General features: G+C 32.8%; 2 protein-coding genes across 4 annotated transcripts; both read right to left on the bottom strand.

The window, feature by feature from the left end:
• Positions 1-2,324: 2,324 nt before the first annotated feature.
• Positions 2,325-4,463, bottom strand: LOC112779648 (protein DETOXIFICATION 49-like). The gene has a single exon (XM_025823984.3). The coding sequence runs from the start codon at positions 4,107-4,109 to the stop codon at positions 2,577-2,579; it is 1,533 nt and encodes a 510-aa protein (XP_025679769.1). The 5' UTR covers positions 4,110-4,463; the 3' UTR covers positions 2,325-2,576.
• Positions 4,464-13,135: 8,672 nt separating this feature from the next.
• LOC112775366 (serine/arginine-rich splicing factor RS41) lies at positions 13,136-17,289 on the bottom strand. 3 transcript variants are annotated; one of them, XM_072228751.1, is made up of 8 exons: positions 17,087-17,282; positions 16,872-16,975; positions 16,317-16,427; positions 15,111-15,448; positions 14,774-15,006; positions 14,446-14,678; positions 13,512-14,159; positions 13,136-13,411 (listed from the first exon to the last, which is right to left on the bottom strand). In XM_072228751.1, the coding sequence occupies exons 5-8, from the start codon at positions 14,918-14,920 to the stop codon at positions 13,387-13,389; spliced, it is 1,053 nt and encodes a 350-aa protein (XP_072084852.1). In that variant the 5' UTR covers positions 14,921-15,006; positions 15,111-15,448; positions 16,317-16,427; positions 16,872-16,975; positions 17,087-17,282; the 3' UTR covers positions 13,136-13,386. The 3 variants fall into 3 exon arrangements, with proteins under 3 accessions (XP_072084852.1, XP_072084853.1, XP_025674729.1); XM_072228752.1 differs by having other exon boundaries at positions 14,774-14,886; XM_025818944.3 differs by lacking the exon at positions 15,111-15,448 and having other exon boundaries at positions 14,774-14,886; positions 17,087-17,289.
• Positions 17,290-18,505: the final 1,216 nt, after the last annotated feature.

Raw genomic sequence — 18,505 nt, 5'->3', positions numbered from 1 at the left:
AAAGAGAAAATTTCATTCTCCTCTCATGCGAGATGTTAAAATGACATTCCCCTTCTTTCTATTTTATAAATGTACATTCTCCTCCTTTCTAACTTTTAAAAAACCTTCTCTTTTATCAATTTTAAATTTTTTTGTGTTAACTAATATTAATTTTATCTATTTTTTAAGAAAAAATACCCATTAACAAAAAATTTATTTTTTATTATTAAAAGATATTTTGGTAAAAAAAAATTAATGATAAAAAATAAAATTTTTTATTTATAGGTATTTTTTTTAAAATAATTTATTTTTTCTTAAAAAATGGATAAAATTAACATTAGTTAACACAAAAAGTTTTAAATGGATTAAAGATGAGGTTTTTTAAAAGTTAGAAAGGAGTGGAATATACATTTATAAAATAGAGGGAAAGGGAATGTTATTTTAGCATCTTGCGGAAAAGGAGTGTAATTTTCTCTTTTTAAAACTGAACCAACCTGACTCGCAAACACCCTAATGCCTATTCCCATAATCAAAGCCATAAACTAATGATATTTTGTTGCATTTTATCCATATGTTATATTAGAAATAAATTATCTAATTAAACTATAAAAATTTCCAGTGCCAAGATCATACAAACCATGCTCAGTTTCCTATGATTTGAAACCTGATCAGAGAAGCCGGCGTCCGGCAATTGCTGCCCAATTTTAAAGCCTTAAATAATATATATTCTATGCACTGACCTACCTCATAACATAAGCTTGATTTGAAATTCAAACGATCAATGCATATAAATATAATTACTATGATTCTCTATTTTATTGTCATCCGTATATGGAGTACTAAATTTTCCATAAAACAAATCACATTGAATTGAATTGAATGCTTAAGTGACGTATCTTGGACTTGTTTTCTAACTCGACGACAAAATTGTAAGTATGATCACTTGAGCAATGCAACAGAGATTTTGGCTTCAATTAATGGGGTTTTGCACACACACGCCCGGAATGTGGGGCCTTGAAGAAATAGAAAATGATGGTGTCGAATGGTCAAACGAACTCTCTGCCCTATGTGTGGATCATGCGGCCTAAACCCTAATTAAAAGTGTTAATGATCCATTAGTTAGCGTTTGGTGGAGAGACAGAAAAACTGAGACTGAAAGACAAAGACAAAGACAAAGACTAAGAGATAGAGATTGAAATAAATCTCGGAAGACAGAAATTAAAACAAGAATAAAATTCTAATTTAATTTGTATAAAGGGTAAAATTGAAATCAATTAATTAAAATGAAGGTATTTTAGGTATAAAATATTATTAAAGTTTCAGTTTTCATCTCTAAAAATTTTAGTCCCCATTTTTTAGAGGTACTGAAATACTAAAATTTTGATAACAGAAACAGAAATTTTAGTACCAATCTCTGAACTAACAAATATGATACTGAATCTCAATCTTTTAATCTCTGTCTCAATACCTCAAAACAAACGCTACCTTATATTCTTGGAAAACAAGATTGGGCATATGAGATATTTATGGCTACAATGCCAAATGGAAAGGAGGCAAGCTTGTACCAAACACTATAATTAAGTAATATGCAACAATAGTCAACAATGTAATATAACCATGCATGCATCTATTCTAGGCCTTCTTTGTCTTATGTATTCTTTGAAAAAATTAAATATGTACATGTACATGTATCTATCAACTATTAATAAAATGTGTCAATTGGGTTATGACTTGCTCATTTGCCTCAAGCCAAAAAAGTTTTATTTCTTTGGCAGTAGTGTCAAGTGTGAACTAAACATTATGGTTTATTCATAACATTATTAAACCTTGTAGGTCAATAATAGTGAAATAAAAACTTTGGATTTATGTGGGTAAGATGATAATAATTTTATATCCAATGACGTAATAAAGTTGCAACCTTGAGTAATTCGTGCCCAAATTGAGTGGCTGCTAGTCAGTGCTATGCTAAATAAAGGAAGAAGTGCGTTTGTACGATACAGCAAAATTAAAATGAGTTAGTTCATTTTATCTACAACTATATATATATACATATAATAAACAAGTTTGAAAAAAAAATTCCAAAATCAATTCTACTACCTTAATTAGTTCTTATTTGTCTGGAGTAGAATGCATCCACTGAACTGGTTCTTCTTACATTATTATTCTTGTAATGTGCTAGATATATAGGAGATAAAACAAATCAGAAAAACTTGGTTAGACATGTGTAAAATGCATTCTGTTTTGTGGGAATTCAATAAGAACAAGGGAAAGAGGATAAAGCATTAGTATTAACATTGATATGGCCGGATAATTAAGGAAGGAATGGAAGAAAAAAGAGAGAATAGTTGTTACAATGAGAATCATTGTTTAATTATGTCTGAGAACATTTTAGTTTGAAGTAACAATGTGTTATTAAAATTTCCCAACCCAACTTAAAAAAGAAAAATGTTTAAAATAAAGAAAAAGAAAAGAAAAAAAAGTCATCCTCTGTCTCTAGTCTCTGCCTCCTGCCCTTCCCCTATACAGCTAAAGACAAATTCATGATTTTTTGATTAATTAAAGTTAAACCCATGATTGTTTATCCCAATCTGAATGAGTTAAGACAATAAAGAATCTTGGTTTGGTAGTTTGTTCTCTGGATCATCATGAAGAAGAACAGCATCAGTTGCTGTGAGCTTCTCAGCTCTTTGGGCCTGAAATTCCCAGTCAGTTGCATACAAAACGAGCAACATTGTAAGAGCACAAGAAGCTTGAGCAGCGAGCAAGCCAAGCCACAAGCCTTGGAAATCAAAAGATGCAAAGAAAGCTAACCAAATTGCCACAGGCATTCCAACAAGGTAGAAGCAACCCAAGTTAATGTGTGCACCCACTTTAGGCCTTGCTGTTCCTCTAAGAACACCACAACCCGTTGTTTGAGGACAGTTTCCGAGTTCACAAAGGCCTATGATGGGTAACACCATTGACGTTAATGCTATAATCTCTTGGTCCTCTGTGAACATGGTGGCCCATATATTCCTAACCATCACAGAAAACACCAAAGCTGTGAGTCCCAACATTATGCTGCAAATGAGGCCCACAATTGCAGAAAGCTTTGCTTTTGAGGGTTGTTGTTCACCGAGCTTGTTACCCACTCTTGTTGACACACTGAAGCTCAATGATGATGGGAAAATGTAGAGAAGGGAAGTCGTTTGAATCAGGATTCCCATTGAAGCCACTGTTGCTCTTGGATTCACCAGCAAACCGCAGAGAAGGATCATGATCTCATACCACCACCATTCCAGGCACACGGAAATGCAGCTTGGAATTGCAAGGTTCAAGAGGTTTCTCCACTGTGTGAAACACTCGAAAGTGAAACCCCCCCATGTTTTGTTGTGCGTGCCAGAGAAAACTATGTAGAGGATCAAGGAAGCAACAAGGTTGAAATTTGTCCACACCCCACTTAAGGCCACGCCTTTGATTCCAAGATTGAGGTGAGAAACAAGGAGATAGTTGATTGGTATGTGGAGGAGAATAGAGAAGGCGGCGCAGAGGGTAAGAGGCAGAGTAATGGATTGGGTTCTAAGGTAAATTCTCAAAGGGTGTAGAAAAGACTGTGCAATGAGGTCAGGGATGGAATACACAAGAAATGACTGCGCTTGCGTTGCTATGTCCTCATCCTGGTTACACAAGAGAAGGATTTGCTTCACGTGGAGCCAGAGCAGTGTTATGGGGATGGAGGTGAAGAGAAGCAAGAGAATGGTTCTTTGTAAGCATAGGCCCAGCAGGGTGAACTTTTTGGCGCCAAAGGCCTGTCCGCAAATGGGTTCCATGCCCACGGCCAGGCCGGAGAGGACAGAGTAGCCGGTTATGTTGGCGAAGCCTAGTGCGAGGGAGCCGCCGGCTAAGGCGAGTTCGCCCAGGCGGCCGAGGAAGAGCATGGAGATCATGGAGCGGCAGTAGAGCAATAGACCGGTGAGAATCATTGGGAATGCTATTTTGGATATGGAGATTACTTCTCTCATGGCATCTTCACTCTCATGTCTTGTTAGACACTTTTCTTCTTCTTCTTCTTGTGTTTCATTTTGGATCAACAATGTTTCCCTCAGCATGTTGCTGTCTGAGCCACCAAGGTACTCACTTTGCTGACACATGCTTGCTAGTGTGTTTAGAGAAGAGGAAACAAAACACGAGGAGAGGGAGTGAGTTGAATGACTTGGTGGGGGGTTTCAATTTATAGGGAGAGCCGAGTCCAAATCACAAGCATGAATAACCGGCCTAATTAATAACTAAATAGTAAATTAGAGATTAATTGCTGACTTAACAAGTAGTTTAATTTGTAATAAATGAAAAGTAAAGGGGCATGTGGTTGTAAGAAATGCACTGCACATATAATCCGAAAGTGATACTGTAAAGGGGTCAGAATTAGAGAGGCAGAGGTACAAAACAAGGTGGTCTTTTGGACATTTATAGAAGCATACAATGATCCCATTTTTGGAAGGAAACCAAAATCCAAATACTCTCTCTCTATGACTCCATCCATGTTCAACCCCTTCATATATATCACCACTATTTCATGCTTAGTTAATGCTAATCTTCTTGTTTACTTCCAAAACCTAATTTGTCTCATTCATTAGCTAGAGACAGCCTGAGACAACCTTTTTCTCTGACTTAGTATAATCTCTCAGCCTTAAGGCTATACCTTTGTCTCTTGTATTAAGCCTATTAACGTTTCTCGCTAGATTTAATCGGCTTCTAGTATTTTCGTTATTTCATTTTATGAACCTTCGGAGATAAGAAAATAACTGCGCACGTGACCGGAAACAGGGTGGGAACTTGGGAGACATTCCTTCTCTCTCCCTAGATATATAGTAACATGTCAATGGTAACCCTCATATCTTTTAAAGTAATTCAAAAATATTATTCGTACACTAAAATCAACCATTATATTCAGTTATTAATGTATTTATGTATAAATATGTGTAGAAATAATATTCAATTTGGTCTCTGAACTTACACGCGAGTCTCAATTTAGTCTCTGGTGTTTCAATTGTCTCTATTTAGTCCCCAAAGTTTATAAACGTGCCTCATATTAGTTCCTAAGACCATTTTTAGTATAAAAACGTTAATAAAGCGCTGTTGTAGACTATCACATATCACGTTAAAACTTGTAAAATGATGCAATTTTAGTTTTGACATTTAAATAGCTCAAAGCCGACATCGTATTACTTATTTTGTTAGGTAACATTTTAATAAACACCATTTAGGATGTTGTTTTTAGGTTATTTGAGTACCAAAACCAAAACGACATTATTTTACAAAGTTTAGTGTGGCATCCGGCTGTCACGACAATGTTCTGTTAATGTTTGTACGTTGAAAATTGTTTCAAGGACTAACATGAGTTATGTTCACAAAGTTAGGGGACTAAATAGAGGCAATTGAAACTTTAGGAACTAAATTGAGACTCGCGTATAAGTTCAGGGACCAAATTGAGTATTATTTCATATGTGTATGATTTAATTTATTTTTAATGTATATTTATATTTCAATATATATTTATACTAATAACTGATTTTGGTAGCTAATTTTAGTGTACATATAATATGGTTGAATAATAAAACGTGTATATATAAAGAGAATAAAATAATTATGTTAATTAATTGGTTTTGCAAGTTTACCTAAGCACGCGGTTGAAAAGGTTTATTCAAAATCAGGCAAGACACCTTAATTAGGATGTGAAAACAATTAGACTTCCAATCGCTTTACAAGCTTTTTGTTATAATAAAATGGGAATTCTAGAATCCTTAATATACTATAGAATGTAGGATAATGACTAATAAGGTGCTGTGCTTTTTTGGAAGAATTAGGTATTTTCAGTTCAAGGGTGATGGGCATTTATTTATGGATACTTTTAATTTTACCTTTTATTTAACATAATCAAGTGTGATGATTTTATCATCAAATAATTTATTAGTTCACGTATTTTATTTTGGCTCCTATTTAAAGATTATATGATGAAAATACATGTTTGATCATGTCATTTGAAAAAAAAAAAAAATTAAGCTATATATACTCCCTCCAATTTAAAGTTTTTCATTGAGGTTTCATGAACTGAATTTGAATTATATTTTGGATTAATTTGTTCCGGTTTAGAATTTACATAATTATTTTAAATGTTAGTTTATAACACGAATATTTTCAACCAACATCACCTATTTTTTTTTAATTCTAAATTCTCTAAAAAACAATAAGAGTTAGAAAATATAATAAAGAATTGACTAATATTAATCACTTAAAAATTAATTTTTTATATTTCTTCCTATTTTAATTGATTAAATAAGAAATTTGAAAATCTTTATTAGTTGAAGAAATGCGCTCTAGGAAATCCCTACATTACAAGAATTTTACTCTCTCTATATATTAAATACTGCAAAGTAACCACACATAATAACATTTAAATTCAAATGTATGAACTAAATATTGGGTTGACCAAGTCTTAGTTCGGTCTTTTCGAAGGTGTTATCCAAGTTGGACTTGAGTTCTCAAAATAATCTCCATAATAATAATAATAATAATAATAATAAAATCCAGCCCAAATTTAAATATTTTACGTCTTTACGTGGAGTTGACAATTAAACTGTTAAATAAAAATTTAATTAAATTATTTAAATTATTTAATAATTTTTAATTATCAAATTTTACGTAAAATTAACTGTACCTAAATTTTTATCTTTAAAAATTCTAGATGGAATTCACCGAAAGGGAAGGAAGAAATTCTTTCACAAAGTACCAATCCTGGAAAGACATGGTACAATCCGAATGTTCCCTTGTCCAATAAGCCAAAAATTTCAGAGTTACTCCCTCTCTATATTAATAATAATCCTCGTACCATCAAAATCAACTATTAAAATTAATTATTAATATAAAATATATATTAAATAATAAATTAAATTATATATATTTATTTATAAATAATAATTAATTTTAATATATAAATAATATTTTTTAAATATTATTTATATAATATTTTAATTACTTAGTAATGTTATAAAGTTTATAAATTTAAAATAATAAAAAATATGAAAATATTATTATTATCTAAAGTTTAAATTCAAGTATAATTATAGCCTGTTGCCGATGAATTATAACTTAAATGACATAATCTCCTCATATTTAATTAAAAAATTGTGGATTCGAGTATCCTATTTTTTGATAAAAAAAATAATCATAGCCTGTTCTATTACAAAGAATAAATTTGACGTTGTTATTGTTATTACTACATGCATTGCAATCGCATGCGCACGCTCACGGTACTACAAATTAGCTTCTTCCTTTTTCTTTATCTTTTATTTTTTATTTTTGAATATTTTCATGAATATATGTTGATTACGTTCATTACGTCGAAAGATTAGATACAAATAATTGAATGTTTTGGTTATATACTTCTAAATTTGAATAATGTATGTGGAAAAGTTTCTTTCACCCTACCAAAATTAATTATTTACACAACTGAGATTTACAAATTACAATATTTACTAATGCATTTTTTAATAAATAAATATGTCACTTAAATAAATAATTTTTCATTTATATACTAATAATTGAATAAATACTTTAAAAAAGAAAAATCTCTCATGATATATTAATTAAATAACAATGCTTTATTTGGGCCTAGAGAAGGAAGAGTGTAGTAAGAAGCAGGGCTTCACTCTCAGCAATCCAATTGATCCCACATTCCCCCCCACCATTTCAGGAGGCCAAATAATAAAAAATGAGAAAGTCTAGATTTTGTGATTTTTAGCCATCAATTAGTTATCAATAATATTTTTTAATAGTATAAAATTGCATTTAATGATGTAGAATCATTCAATTTCTTTTTAGCATTATTTAAGGATAATACTAGGTAGACAAAAAAGTCAAAAGTTGCCTTATTTAGCATTAATTAATTATCGCAACAATTAATGAATGCTAAATAAAAAAGTTATGACTATTTTTTGCTGTTTTTCTTTGGTTACCAAATATTTTCGTTCTTTTTAATGATTAAGTGCTGACCATAATTTAATAAAAATGTTGGCTCCCTAGCACTCTTCATAAAAAAATTATATAATACTAATAAAAAACACCATGAAAATTGTACTCATATTCAATAATAAGAAATTAAGAATAGTAGTTATTGCAACACATATATGGAGCTCTATGATCATATAATAATTTATTCACATTAATATTATATATCACCAATAATTAATCATATATGGCAACTCGCGATGTCTGTTAAAAGATGTCTAAATAATATACATGCACACATATATATATTTTCTGTGTAAACCATTCTTATAAAACTATACTTTGCAATGATATTAGCATTAATTTAAGGAAATCAGGATTTTTTTTTTTTTTTTTAAAGCTATCTGGATCTTTTTAATTGTAGAACTATTAAAAATTTAAAACAAATTAATCCGAGCTCACAGATTCTTTTCCGAACATGCTTCTTGATAAAAGTTATATATAACTTTTATTTTTCAAATAGAAAAAAGGATTGGACCTTCTGAGATTATTCCATATCTTAATCTTAATATAATAATACGAAAACCAAATAGAATAATAATTAGTAAATGGACCTTAAGGTTGTGCAGTGAGTCCGTACATGGTAATCTATGTTTTATTTTTTCCGAAGTATATGATTACTTATACATATATATATATATATGTCCATTATAAACACATATAATGAGAAGCCATACATAGATGATAGAGCCAAGATTGGGAATGATTGACTTTCCAAATCTTGTTTTCATAGGTTGCAATAACTGCCCATGGTTTCTCCATAGGAAAATATAAAAGAGAAAGCCCATAGTTTCTGTTATTCCCATGCTCGCGGCAATTATTTCGTTAAATTATGTCTATAATATATAGTTTTCTCTGTTATCTTTGTTTTGTTAACCAAGGTCCCTTATATCAACCCCGCTCTAATTTTAATTAAAATCTTATTTTATAAGGTCCCCACTTAATATACATAATTGTTTAGTTTGAGTCTAGCTTAATTGATGACTAAGTTAACGACATTATGTAGTGGATTAAAGGAACAAAGCATAAGGGATTGATAATAAAAACAATTTAAAATTGGGTAATGCTAGGTAAACAAAAAAAAAATAGTAGAACTTGTCTTATTTAGCATTAATTAATTGTCGTAACAATTATGAATGATAAATAAGGCAAGTTATGACTGTTTTTGGTTGATTTTCTTTGGTTACCAAACATTTTTCTTAAAACTACTATTCGTAGATCAAAATTAGTTATTAAAATCAGCCACCAATATATTTGTGTATAAATACATATATGGTTTAATTTATTTTCAATATGTATTTATATTACAACATATATTTTACACTGATAGCTAACTTTAATAACTGATTTTGATATACACGTAGAATAGTCGAAAAATAAATGTATTCATGAAGTTTTTTATTTAGTGAGAAAATTAAAAAGACACGCATGCACGCACCATGTACCTTAGCATATTGCATGGATCATGTGTCATGGCTCATATGCTTAGTGCATTTAATTAATGTATGTTAATAACATTACAAACATATGAAAGTAATAACTGAAGTCATGAGGTTTCATCTTCTCCGAAAGTAACTTTAGTTAGTTGCTAGTAAATCACCAAATCAGTATGATTTGATGACTATGCAAAAGTCAAAAAGGGAATGTTCGTTTTCTCGTTATAGATTGGACCCAAGCTCTATCCATCTAATTAAAAGGTGACCAATCAAACCCCAAAAAGATCGTGATCTACATTCCAAATCTAACAAATGATTATTAATATTATTATTATAACTTTTGAATAAGTAGTACATCTATCCAATCCCTTTTCACACAAGATAAAGTAGTCCAAGTAGGAGATAAAAGAGCAGAGGATAAAAAACAAAATGTTTAGTGGCCTGGCGATGGAGGTAGGAGATGGAAAGAGTATCCTGTTTTAAAAAGATAACTGATTGCAAGGTGGCTCTTTGAAGGTGGCTTTTTCAAGACTATTCTCTATTTCAAATCAGCAAGGATCGATGATAGGAGATTGTGGATTTTGGGATGGCGAGCTTGAGTGGATATGGAACTTTCAGTGGCGGAGAGAGTTGTTCCAATGGGAGCTGGAACTTGTCCACCAACTTCATGAGCGATTAAGGCCGGTGAAGTTGTCAAATGGTAAAGATGATAATATGGTTTGGAAGTTTGATAGTAAAAGAGTATTTTCTACCAAGTTTGTTGTGCAGATCCTACAATCGGAGACTCTGTCGGATGAGATAACGAGCTACAGTTTCACAAGTTCAGTTTGGAGAGGAGTGGTACCGCCGAGAATTGATGTTTTTGGGTGGTTTGTACTTATTGGTAGAATGAATACTAAGGAGATGTTGAGTAGACTAGACGTTATTAGGCCCAGTGATAATCTCTGTGTACTCTGTAAGAAGGAGATAGAGTTGGTAGAGCATTTATTTCTACTATGTAAACTAACATGGCAGGTGTGGTGCAGTTGGTTGAGGTCTTTTGGGGAGGTGTGGCTTATTCCTGAAACCATAAGGGAACTGTTTGAGCGGTGGACCGGTAGGCATAAGCGGAAACAAGATCAGAAGAAATGGTTGCCGGGTTCTTTGCAATTATTTGGAACATTTTGGTGGAACGCAATGCTAGGATCTTCAATAATCAGGAAACAGGTGTGGAGTTCATAATAAGGAAGATGATTCTGAGTTACAACGAATGGACCGATAGTGATCCTTTTGGTGGTTGATGGCAGTGCCAAAAGTTACAAAGATTTTATGTTTTATGTTTTTATGTATTTTTATGAAGTACTTGTTGTCTATTCCGTTGCTCCACATTAGTGTGTTGAACTTATTTTGATTCAAAAAAAAAAAAGTAGTCCAAGTAATTTAACTACTAATTCAGATATTACAAGGGAAAATTTTCTAACTAAATTCCTGTTATATGATGATAATAATACGAGTTTTTAAGGAACTGAAAAAAAATAGTATATATTTGACAGGAATAATCTTGATTTTTTGTATGATGATCTTAATTAATAACAGCAGCATGAGCCATCATCACATTGTTCGAAAACAATTTAATTAGTCAAAAAGCAAAGAATAATTGCTACAATGTAGTTAATTAACTAATCATACATATTGCATATATATATATATATATATATATATATATACAGGAGAACCCAAATAAAATTAACAAATTAAAAAAGAAGCGTCCAGAAAAATGGCTTCTAAAGATGCGGCTAGGAGTTCTCTTTGTTTGAACGTGTTGAACGATGAAAAAACCTTTTGATATGACCATAGACCATAGTGTTAAACGTTGAAAATGGATATACATTGATAACACATCCATCTAAGGGTTTCTAGCAAGACGATAAGCTTAGTGAAAAGCTTTGGTCATTACTTACAAAGTTTTCCGACACTACAATAGCTAGATCTTTAATTTTCAAAGGAAAGGTCCAAGAGACACATGAGATTTGATTTGGTTAATTAATATATATCTTTATGTTACATGTTCATAGGTCTAACACTTAGCAGGGATGTTATCAAAGATTTCACTTCTTAAAATTTCAGACTAATGGATATCATTTTACATCTTATGCCATAGTTTAAAACACTTTAGATATTATCCTTTAGCATACTAAGAACTTACAATAACAAAGATCTTTGAAATTCTTCTGTTGACTTAGTCACATTAATTAGTAAAAGCCATTAATTTCCCATGCCACTTTATCAATACACAAATAGGTTTATTTTTTCAAATAACATTACCTTCATCTTAATTACTAACAATGCTATTAATGTATCTGTTTCAATTTATTTTTCTTACTATACTCAAAGGGTACCTAGGTAGCTTCCGTTTAGTGGAATTATTTTATTCGAAAATGTTTGGTAACCAAAGAAAATCTGCCAAAAACAGTCATAACTTGCCTTATTTAACATTTATTAATTATTGTGACAATTAATTAATGCTAAATAAGGCAAGTTCTTATATACACAACTATAGTCTTATTAGTGGCACTAAATGTCCTTTAATCTTGTGACGCAAGTACATACTGATATTAAATTGAAGAGAAAAGTAATAAGGCACATTCACACAATCATGCACGTAACTAGCTAGTCTCTTTACACCTATAAAAGAAAAGAACAGAAGTAAATATAACTTTCCACGTCTTAATTTTTGTGAATCTTTATCTGAAATATGAAATCTCTTGTTCTTTTATTACTTTCCGTCTAAACTTACCAGTGTTAAACTTTTTGTCAATCAGATAAGCCTCTCTGTCAATACTTGAAGAGCTAATAATTAATATATAAATATGTAAAAGTTATCAGTTAATGAGTTTGTTTAGTTTCACATTGATCTGGCTGCGTTCATTTTTGAAGATTTGAATGTGATGTAATGTTCAATTCACTCATTAAAGTACTTTCACGTGTCTCTGGTCTAAAGTTATTAAAAGGAAAAATGCTTCCATATGTTCAATTTAATATTATATTTAAAAATATAAGAGATATGTAATATAATAACTAATATATAACACAAAATAAATCCTATAATCTAAATTTCTATATTGTCGAAAAAATATCATTTATGTCTGAAAATGGGAATAAACTACAGTTAAGATATTAAATCTTGAACATATATGACATTCATAGCATCCCGTGATCCCTACAGCATTATTTTTCTTTTTTTTTCTTCATGGGAAATGGGGTCATATATTGAAAGTTAAGATTCCAATCATTTTCGAATCAAATCATAGATATAAAGTAATTATTTAGTAGCGTACTCACTTTCAATTCAGAATACCAACTTGCAATTAGTTAAAATAATAAATATTTCTGTCTCTTAACTGAAAGTCTCAAATTTAGGTTCTAGGATCAAATTTAGGCTTTAAAAATACGGCAATAATGCAACATTTGTATGACTAACATTGATGATTAAACCAATTTAGGTTAGTCGAGTAATCAACTCACTCGTCTGCTTAAACAAGTGCCGGGAGTTCGAACCCCGCCTTGTGCATGCAGCAACTCATTGGCCACCAACAGACCCTTAAATGGAGCTCAGATCCGCGACGGATTAGTCCTTAACCTGTCGGGTTGAGGGATACCGTTTGGATAAACCCAAAAAAAAAAAAAACCATTGATGATTAAAGATATATAAAGTGCCATCTATTTCACTGTAAACAGATTCTACAATATTAAGCAGACAACGAAACATGAAACTATCTAAATGAATAGAAAGACTAATCAGTTGCAACATCATCATCACAAGTTCCAGATCTTTATCCCCACTACGCTAAAGTACTCTGATCAAAACAAGACAAAAAAATGTTGTCCTGCCATAACCCAATATTACAATTCAATTGGCCCTTCTGGCTTTGTCATCCACAGACCGGAATCATTCTTCTGCAGGGGGCGACTGACTGCATTATCACAAATAGGAAAAAGTGCGAAACAATTTCAGACAAGTATCTTAAAAAGGAGACACAAAAATGGGTAAAAACAAATACAAATTATGGAAACCTGTGATATGCTTCATGCATGGGACTTTCAGGACCACTATAGTTGGGGCTATCCCTTGGTTCAGGCCCCGTGTTTGGGCTTCCTGGGCTTCCTTTATAACCATTGTAAGGGCTAGGGTTCCCTTTTCCATCGGGACTATCCCTGGTCTCGGGGCCATTTACAGGGCTAGCCTTCTGAGTATCATAAGGACTTCGACTAGGACCACGGCCATTTTGGGGGCTTGTCTCCCTTCCATCAGGACTATGGGAAGGAGAGATTCCATGGTCAGCTCTCCCACGCTCTTTGTGGTAAGGGCTTCTGCTAGACCCACGGGAAGGATCAGGGCCATCCCTCTGTCTTCCATATGGACTAGCGCTTCTACGCCCATAAGCAGGACTAACTTGCTGCTCTCTTCGAAGGGGACTATGGCTACGACTACGGCTGCGGCCTCGGCCATAGTCAGGACTGCCCCTTTCCCTCTTATATGGACTAGGCCCACGGCCATAATCAGGGCTACCCCTTTCTCTGTGATATGGACTGGGTGACCGCCTTCCATCACGGCTCCTGTCACGCTGACGATCATGACCTCTCCCAGGACTATGTCCACCTCGCCTGTCGTCATCATCTTTAACAGCAAACTCAACTGAAATAACCCGATCCAATAACTTGCTGCACGTTAAAATTTGAAAAAAGTAAATAAAAAAAATTGAATGTTATAAGTCCAACCATAAGCTAACTACTAGAGTATACTGGGAAGATGAAATTAGTAAGAACTAAAGGGCACCCATAATCGCAACAGAACACGGTGAGCAAGAAAAAGCCAACCCCACAGAACCTCTTAATAATGGTCAAGTACTTATTAAAGGCCAAGGAAAAATTTCAGATGTCAAAAATATCTTGATCAAAGATGCTTGAAATTTCCAATCATAAAATATTTTTAAATACATCAAATTACCTCATATTTGTAGCTTCCAGTGCTCTGCTAGCATCATCCTCTGATTCATACTGAACAAAAGCAAAATTCCTTCTGATCCTCACACTGGTTATCTTACCATATGGCTCAAAGTGCCGCTCCAAGTCCCTTGTTCTGGTATGGTATGTATCAAAATTAATAACAAATAAGGTCTTTGATGGCCTCCCATTAGCTGATCTTCTTGAACTAGCAGGTCTTCTGATGCCACGCTCATGCTGTATAACACAGTATGTTCAATGTTGATGAAAACATAAATGGCAACAAAATGATTAACAAGTACTCTCATCAACAACCATAAATAATGTCTCACCTTTGTCCATTCAACACGAAGCCTGCGACCCTTCCGACCAAATTCAATACGATCGAGGGCACGAATTGCAGCCTCAGCATCTCTGTCATCTTCCATATAAATAAAAGCAAATCCTACAAACCAAGCAAAGTATGCTAAATTAAGCATTGAATACTAACAAAAAGATGAGACAACTTGATCAATGGGCCCAGTCCACAAACACTTCAACTTGTATCGAACAACTGGCCCTTCAGCTACAGACAAACCATCATCAACACAAAGTAACTCGTAAATTAAAAATTTTGGTAAACCTCCTTACTTCTATAAACTAATTTGACCAATAGAAGTAGTAACAGACCTTGAGTATTAAACAAATTGGTGTCAAGAACAAGAATCCAAAAGAGTAGGAGTCATGGTGGGGTCAATGGAAAGTGAGTGCCCTCTCCATCTATCCTGCTGCCTCTGCTGTGAGGTTGGCAAATATGTCAACCTCAAAAGATGTCTGAGATTGAAGGCTGGGCAAAAGGCACGAAAAGTGAAGGGCATATGTGACTGAGGAATACGTGGAACGGTTGTGCCATTGCAGATCAAATTGAATGATTCTTCAATTAAAGAAGAATGTGCATCTCAGGCAGGAATGGATTTCTGAAAATCCCATCCATTAGCTTGGGAGTAAATGGATATGCCAAAATATTCCTGCGTCAAAGAAAATGTTGAGTATGGGGGCCGATGCTTCAAAAAACATTATTTTTTTACTTTTAAAAAATATCTTGAACCCCCCACAAATGCTCAACAAGGTGCTGGTCCAACTCTTGAAACTGAATCACCAAGCTGGCTGCGGAACCACATTATGATGCCGAATATCAGATAAGGCTGCAATCGCTCCTCCCCGCTGGTGGACGTTTTACAGGTCTAAGCAAATATGTGAGGTGTGAATTTTTTTTTCCTTATTCTCACCTACAAACTTGTGTTCCGGATGATGAAACGGCACAGGTACTTTTATTATTAGGTGTTTTCAGTTCCCAAGTCAAACACTTATATTATAAACTAACCAATTTATTATTATAACAACCGAATCTTATAATACAGAGAGTTCTCCCATGAGACCCTGTCCCACCATCATTTATCCTGAAATCCCCTGGAGCATAGATGATAATAAGTAATTTCTTGTTTGTTTCTGAATTTAGTCGTATGGATATTAATTTACTATAGTTTTAAGTACCAATAATATCGGTCTCTCCTTAACAATTAGTCAATTAGATTGAACCAACCGAAAGGCAATAAACCCAAATAGAATGAATATTAACCATAATAAACCTGCTGTCTCAAAGATTAAGGAGGCTGTTCAGTTTAAGGATAGAGCATATCTCAGATGTTAAAAAGTAATATTCCACAAGTAAACTTCTGAAGTAGTGTAAAATCCAACAGGTCAAACATCCGAGTTCAACCTCAAGTACCCAGTTCATCAAAATCTCCTATCCAATACACTCACAGAGAGCCAGCTTAAAGTGAACAGAAGAAACTTGGGAGATAAAGCAAGGAAAACAAAAACCAAAGCACTTACCAGACTTCATATCCACCCTATCAACCTTCCCATATCGCTTAAAAAGCCGCTCCAGCTCAGACTGCCGGGCATCATATTCAAAATTTCCACAGAAGATAGGCCTCATTTTTCCTACAAGATGTATGATGCAACGTTTAGTGCCAACGAGGTTGAAGCATGGATAAGCATAACTAGATAATTGTCAGATTAGATCGATTCCATAATCAAACTAACAATAATACTGCTATCCTATACCATCCCTGAAAAGATTATAGATAACGTCTGGATAGAAACGAGTATAACCAATCTGTCAAAAGACATTGCACAACCAAGATAAAAATCTACAAATAAATATTAAGCCTCACATGCAAATTTTCATAATCAGAAAATCACATTCCCATTATACACTTTCAGATTATTTCGAATTCTCTCAACATTCAACAAATCCTCACATTCTCGTTTGTAAGACAGCTATATAATCTAGCTCATTCAGCTAGCCACATAAATCAATTAAAATTAATGTTAAACAATAAAAGGGGCAGAGCATAATTCAAAGAAATAGATTAAAAAACGCACCTTGTAGCAGAGGTCAAGTAAGAGAGCTGTCAGATCTACAATAGACAGCAGCAAGAATCAGAAACTCGAATCCAACGCCTGCAGATTCCAGATCTCGGATTTTCCTGTAAATTAAATAGAATCCACAAAATAAAAGAGAAAAAAAATTGAGTGGAAATTCGAAGCGAAGAAAACGAGATTAGATGGTGGGAAATGAAGGAGCGAGGGATTATTACCTTGGCTAACAGGCGAGAGAGAGAGAGAGAGAGAGAGAGAGAGGAGGAGGAGGAACCCTAAAGTGCAGAGAGAGATATTTTAGGTAGTAGTTGGCTGTGTTGACCAGACAAAGATGCGGATCTGAGAAAGTGTCCATCTTATATACAACCTTCTTCAGTTTGTTCCCTTTTTTTTTTTGTTTTGCATAAATGCCCCTCTTCTTGTCCATTGAGAGTGTTGAAAAATATTATTTACACTTTATGTTTGGGTGTTAGATCGAAAATAAGAGGAAAAAAATGAGAGAAAAAAAATAAATAATAAATAAATAAATTTTTTTTGTGTTATTTAGATAAAGAGAAAATGTATAAAAAAAATAAGAAGAATTTTTTTTTAATAGAAAAAAAAATATAATAGATTAAAATTACCCTATTATCTTTATATATATTATATATAAATTATAATTTATTAATATATTTAAATTATTTTTTTAATAAAAAAATAATCCAAATTATATTTTAAGATTTTAAATGTCATAACCGAAAAGATATATCTCTATTTTTTAAACAAATACAAATAAATAATTGTGTAAAAGAATAATAAAAATTACTTATACATTATTTTGTTAATTTATTTAATTATATTGCAAGAAAAATATCACTAAATCGTCTTTAAAAAAAAACAGTAACATTAAAAATTGCTAACATTTCTTTTTTTTTTAAATAAACACTTAAATCAATGAAGGTTGTAGTAGACTTAAAGAAGGGGGTTGAATCTATGTCTTTCTTTTAGTTACTGAAATAACCCCTTTTAAGTATACTTACAATTCTGATTCTGTTTGAACTCATCAGCTAAAATTTATGAGATAATTTATTTTTGTCTCATGAATATCAGAAAACAGAACATGGCAGAGAAGAGAAAAGTTAACACCAGCATGTATCCTGGTTCAGTTGCCTTGTGCTATGCAACCTACGTCCAGTCTCCTCCACAACAATGGAGGAATTTCCACTATAGTTAAAAATATTACATACACCAATTTCACAGGATTGACCTAATCCTTTCACTCTCAAGTTCTAACCTAACTTGACATTGGCTATGCTAATACCTAACTCTTCACTCTTAGTGCTAACCCAACTAAGAAAGGGATACCTCACAGGTACAAGATACAAGACACAAACATAGCTAAAGAAATCTGAAAATAACTCTAGACTTTTCTCTCAAGTGTATCACTCAACCTTTTTCACTTATTGGCTTTTACTTTAACTCTCTCAATATGCATTTTTACTCAAGAAATTACAGAAAGATAAACATTAAAAAGTAAATACAATCTGTAACAAACATGAAGGAGATTGACTACATCAGCAGCCTCTTTACTATGTGATAAATCAGATTTGCATGTCTCTGATTCAGTTCTTCATTTTTGGCGAAATGCTTCTTTGAAA

The sequence above is a fragment of the Arachis hypogaea genome, chromosome 19, assembly GCF_003086295.3.
Source record: "Arachis hypogaea cultivar Tifrunner chromosome 19, arahy.Tifrunner.gnm2.J5K5, whole genome shotgun sequence".
In the NCBI taxonomy this organism is placed as follows: domain Eukaryota; kingdom Viridiplantae; phylum Streptophyta; class Magnoliopsida; order Fabales; family Fabaceae; genus Arachis; species Arachis hypogaea.
Note: the sequence above shows the minus strand (reverse complement) of the source record. Positions and strands in the feature narration are given on the sequence as shown.

Bases quoted from the DNA above. Each gene is read 5' to 3' on its own strand.
- LOC112779648 (XM_025823984.3), bottom strand. From the start codon at position 4,109: ATGTGTCAGCAAAGTGAGTACCTTGGTGGCTCAGACAGCAACATGCTG.
- LOC112775366 (XM_025818944.3), bottom strand. From the start codon at position 16,422: ATGAGGCCTATCTTCTGTGGAAATTTTGAATATGATGCCCGGCAGTCT. The intron at 14,887-16,316 runs GTAAGTGCTTTG...CTTGGTTTGTAG, and splicing joins TAGGGTGGATATGAAGTCTG to GATTTGCTTTTATTTATATG. The intron at 14,679-14,773 runs GTGAGACATTAT...TGTGTTATACAG, and splicing joins TTCGTGTTGAATGGACAAAG to CATGAGCGTGGCATCAGAAG.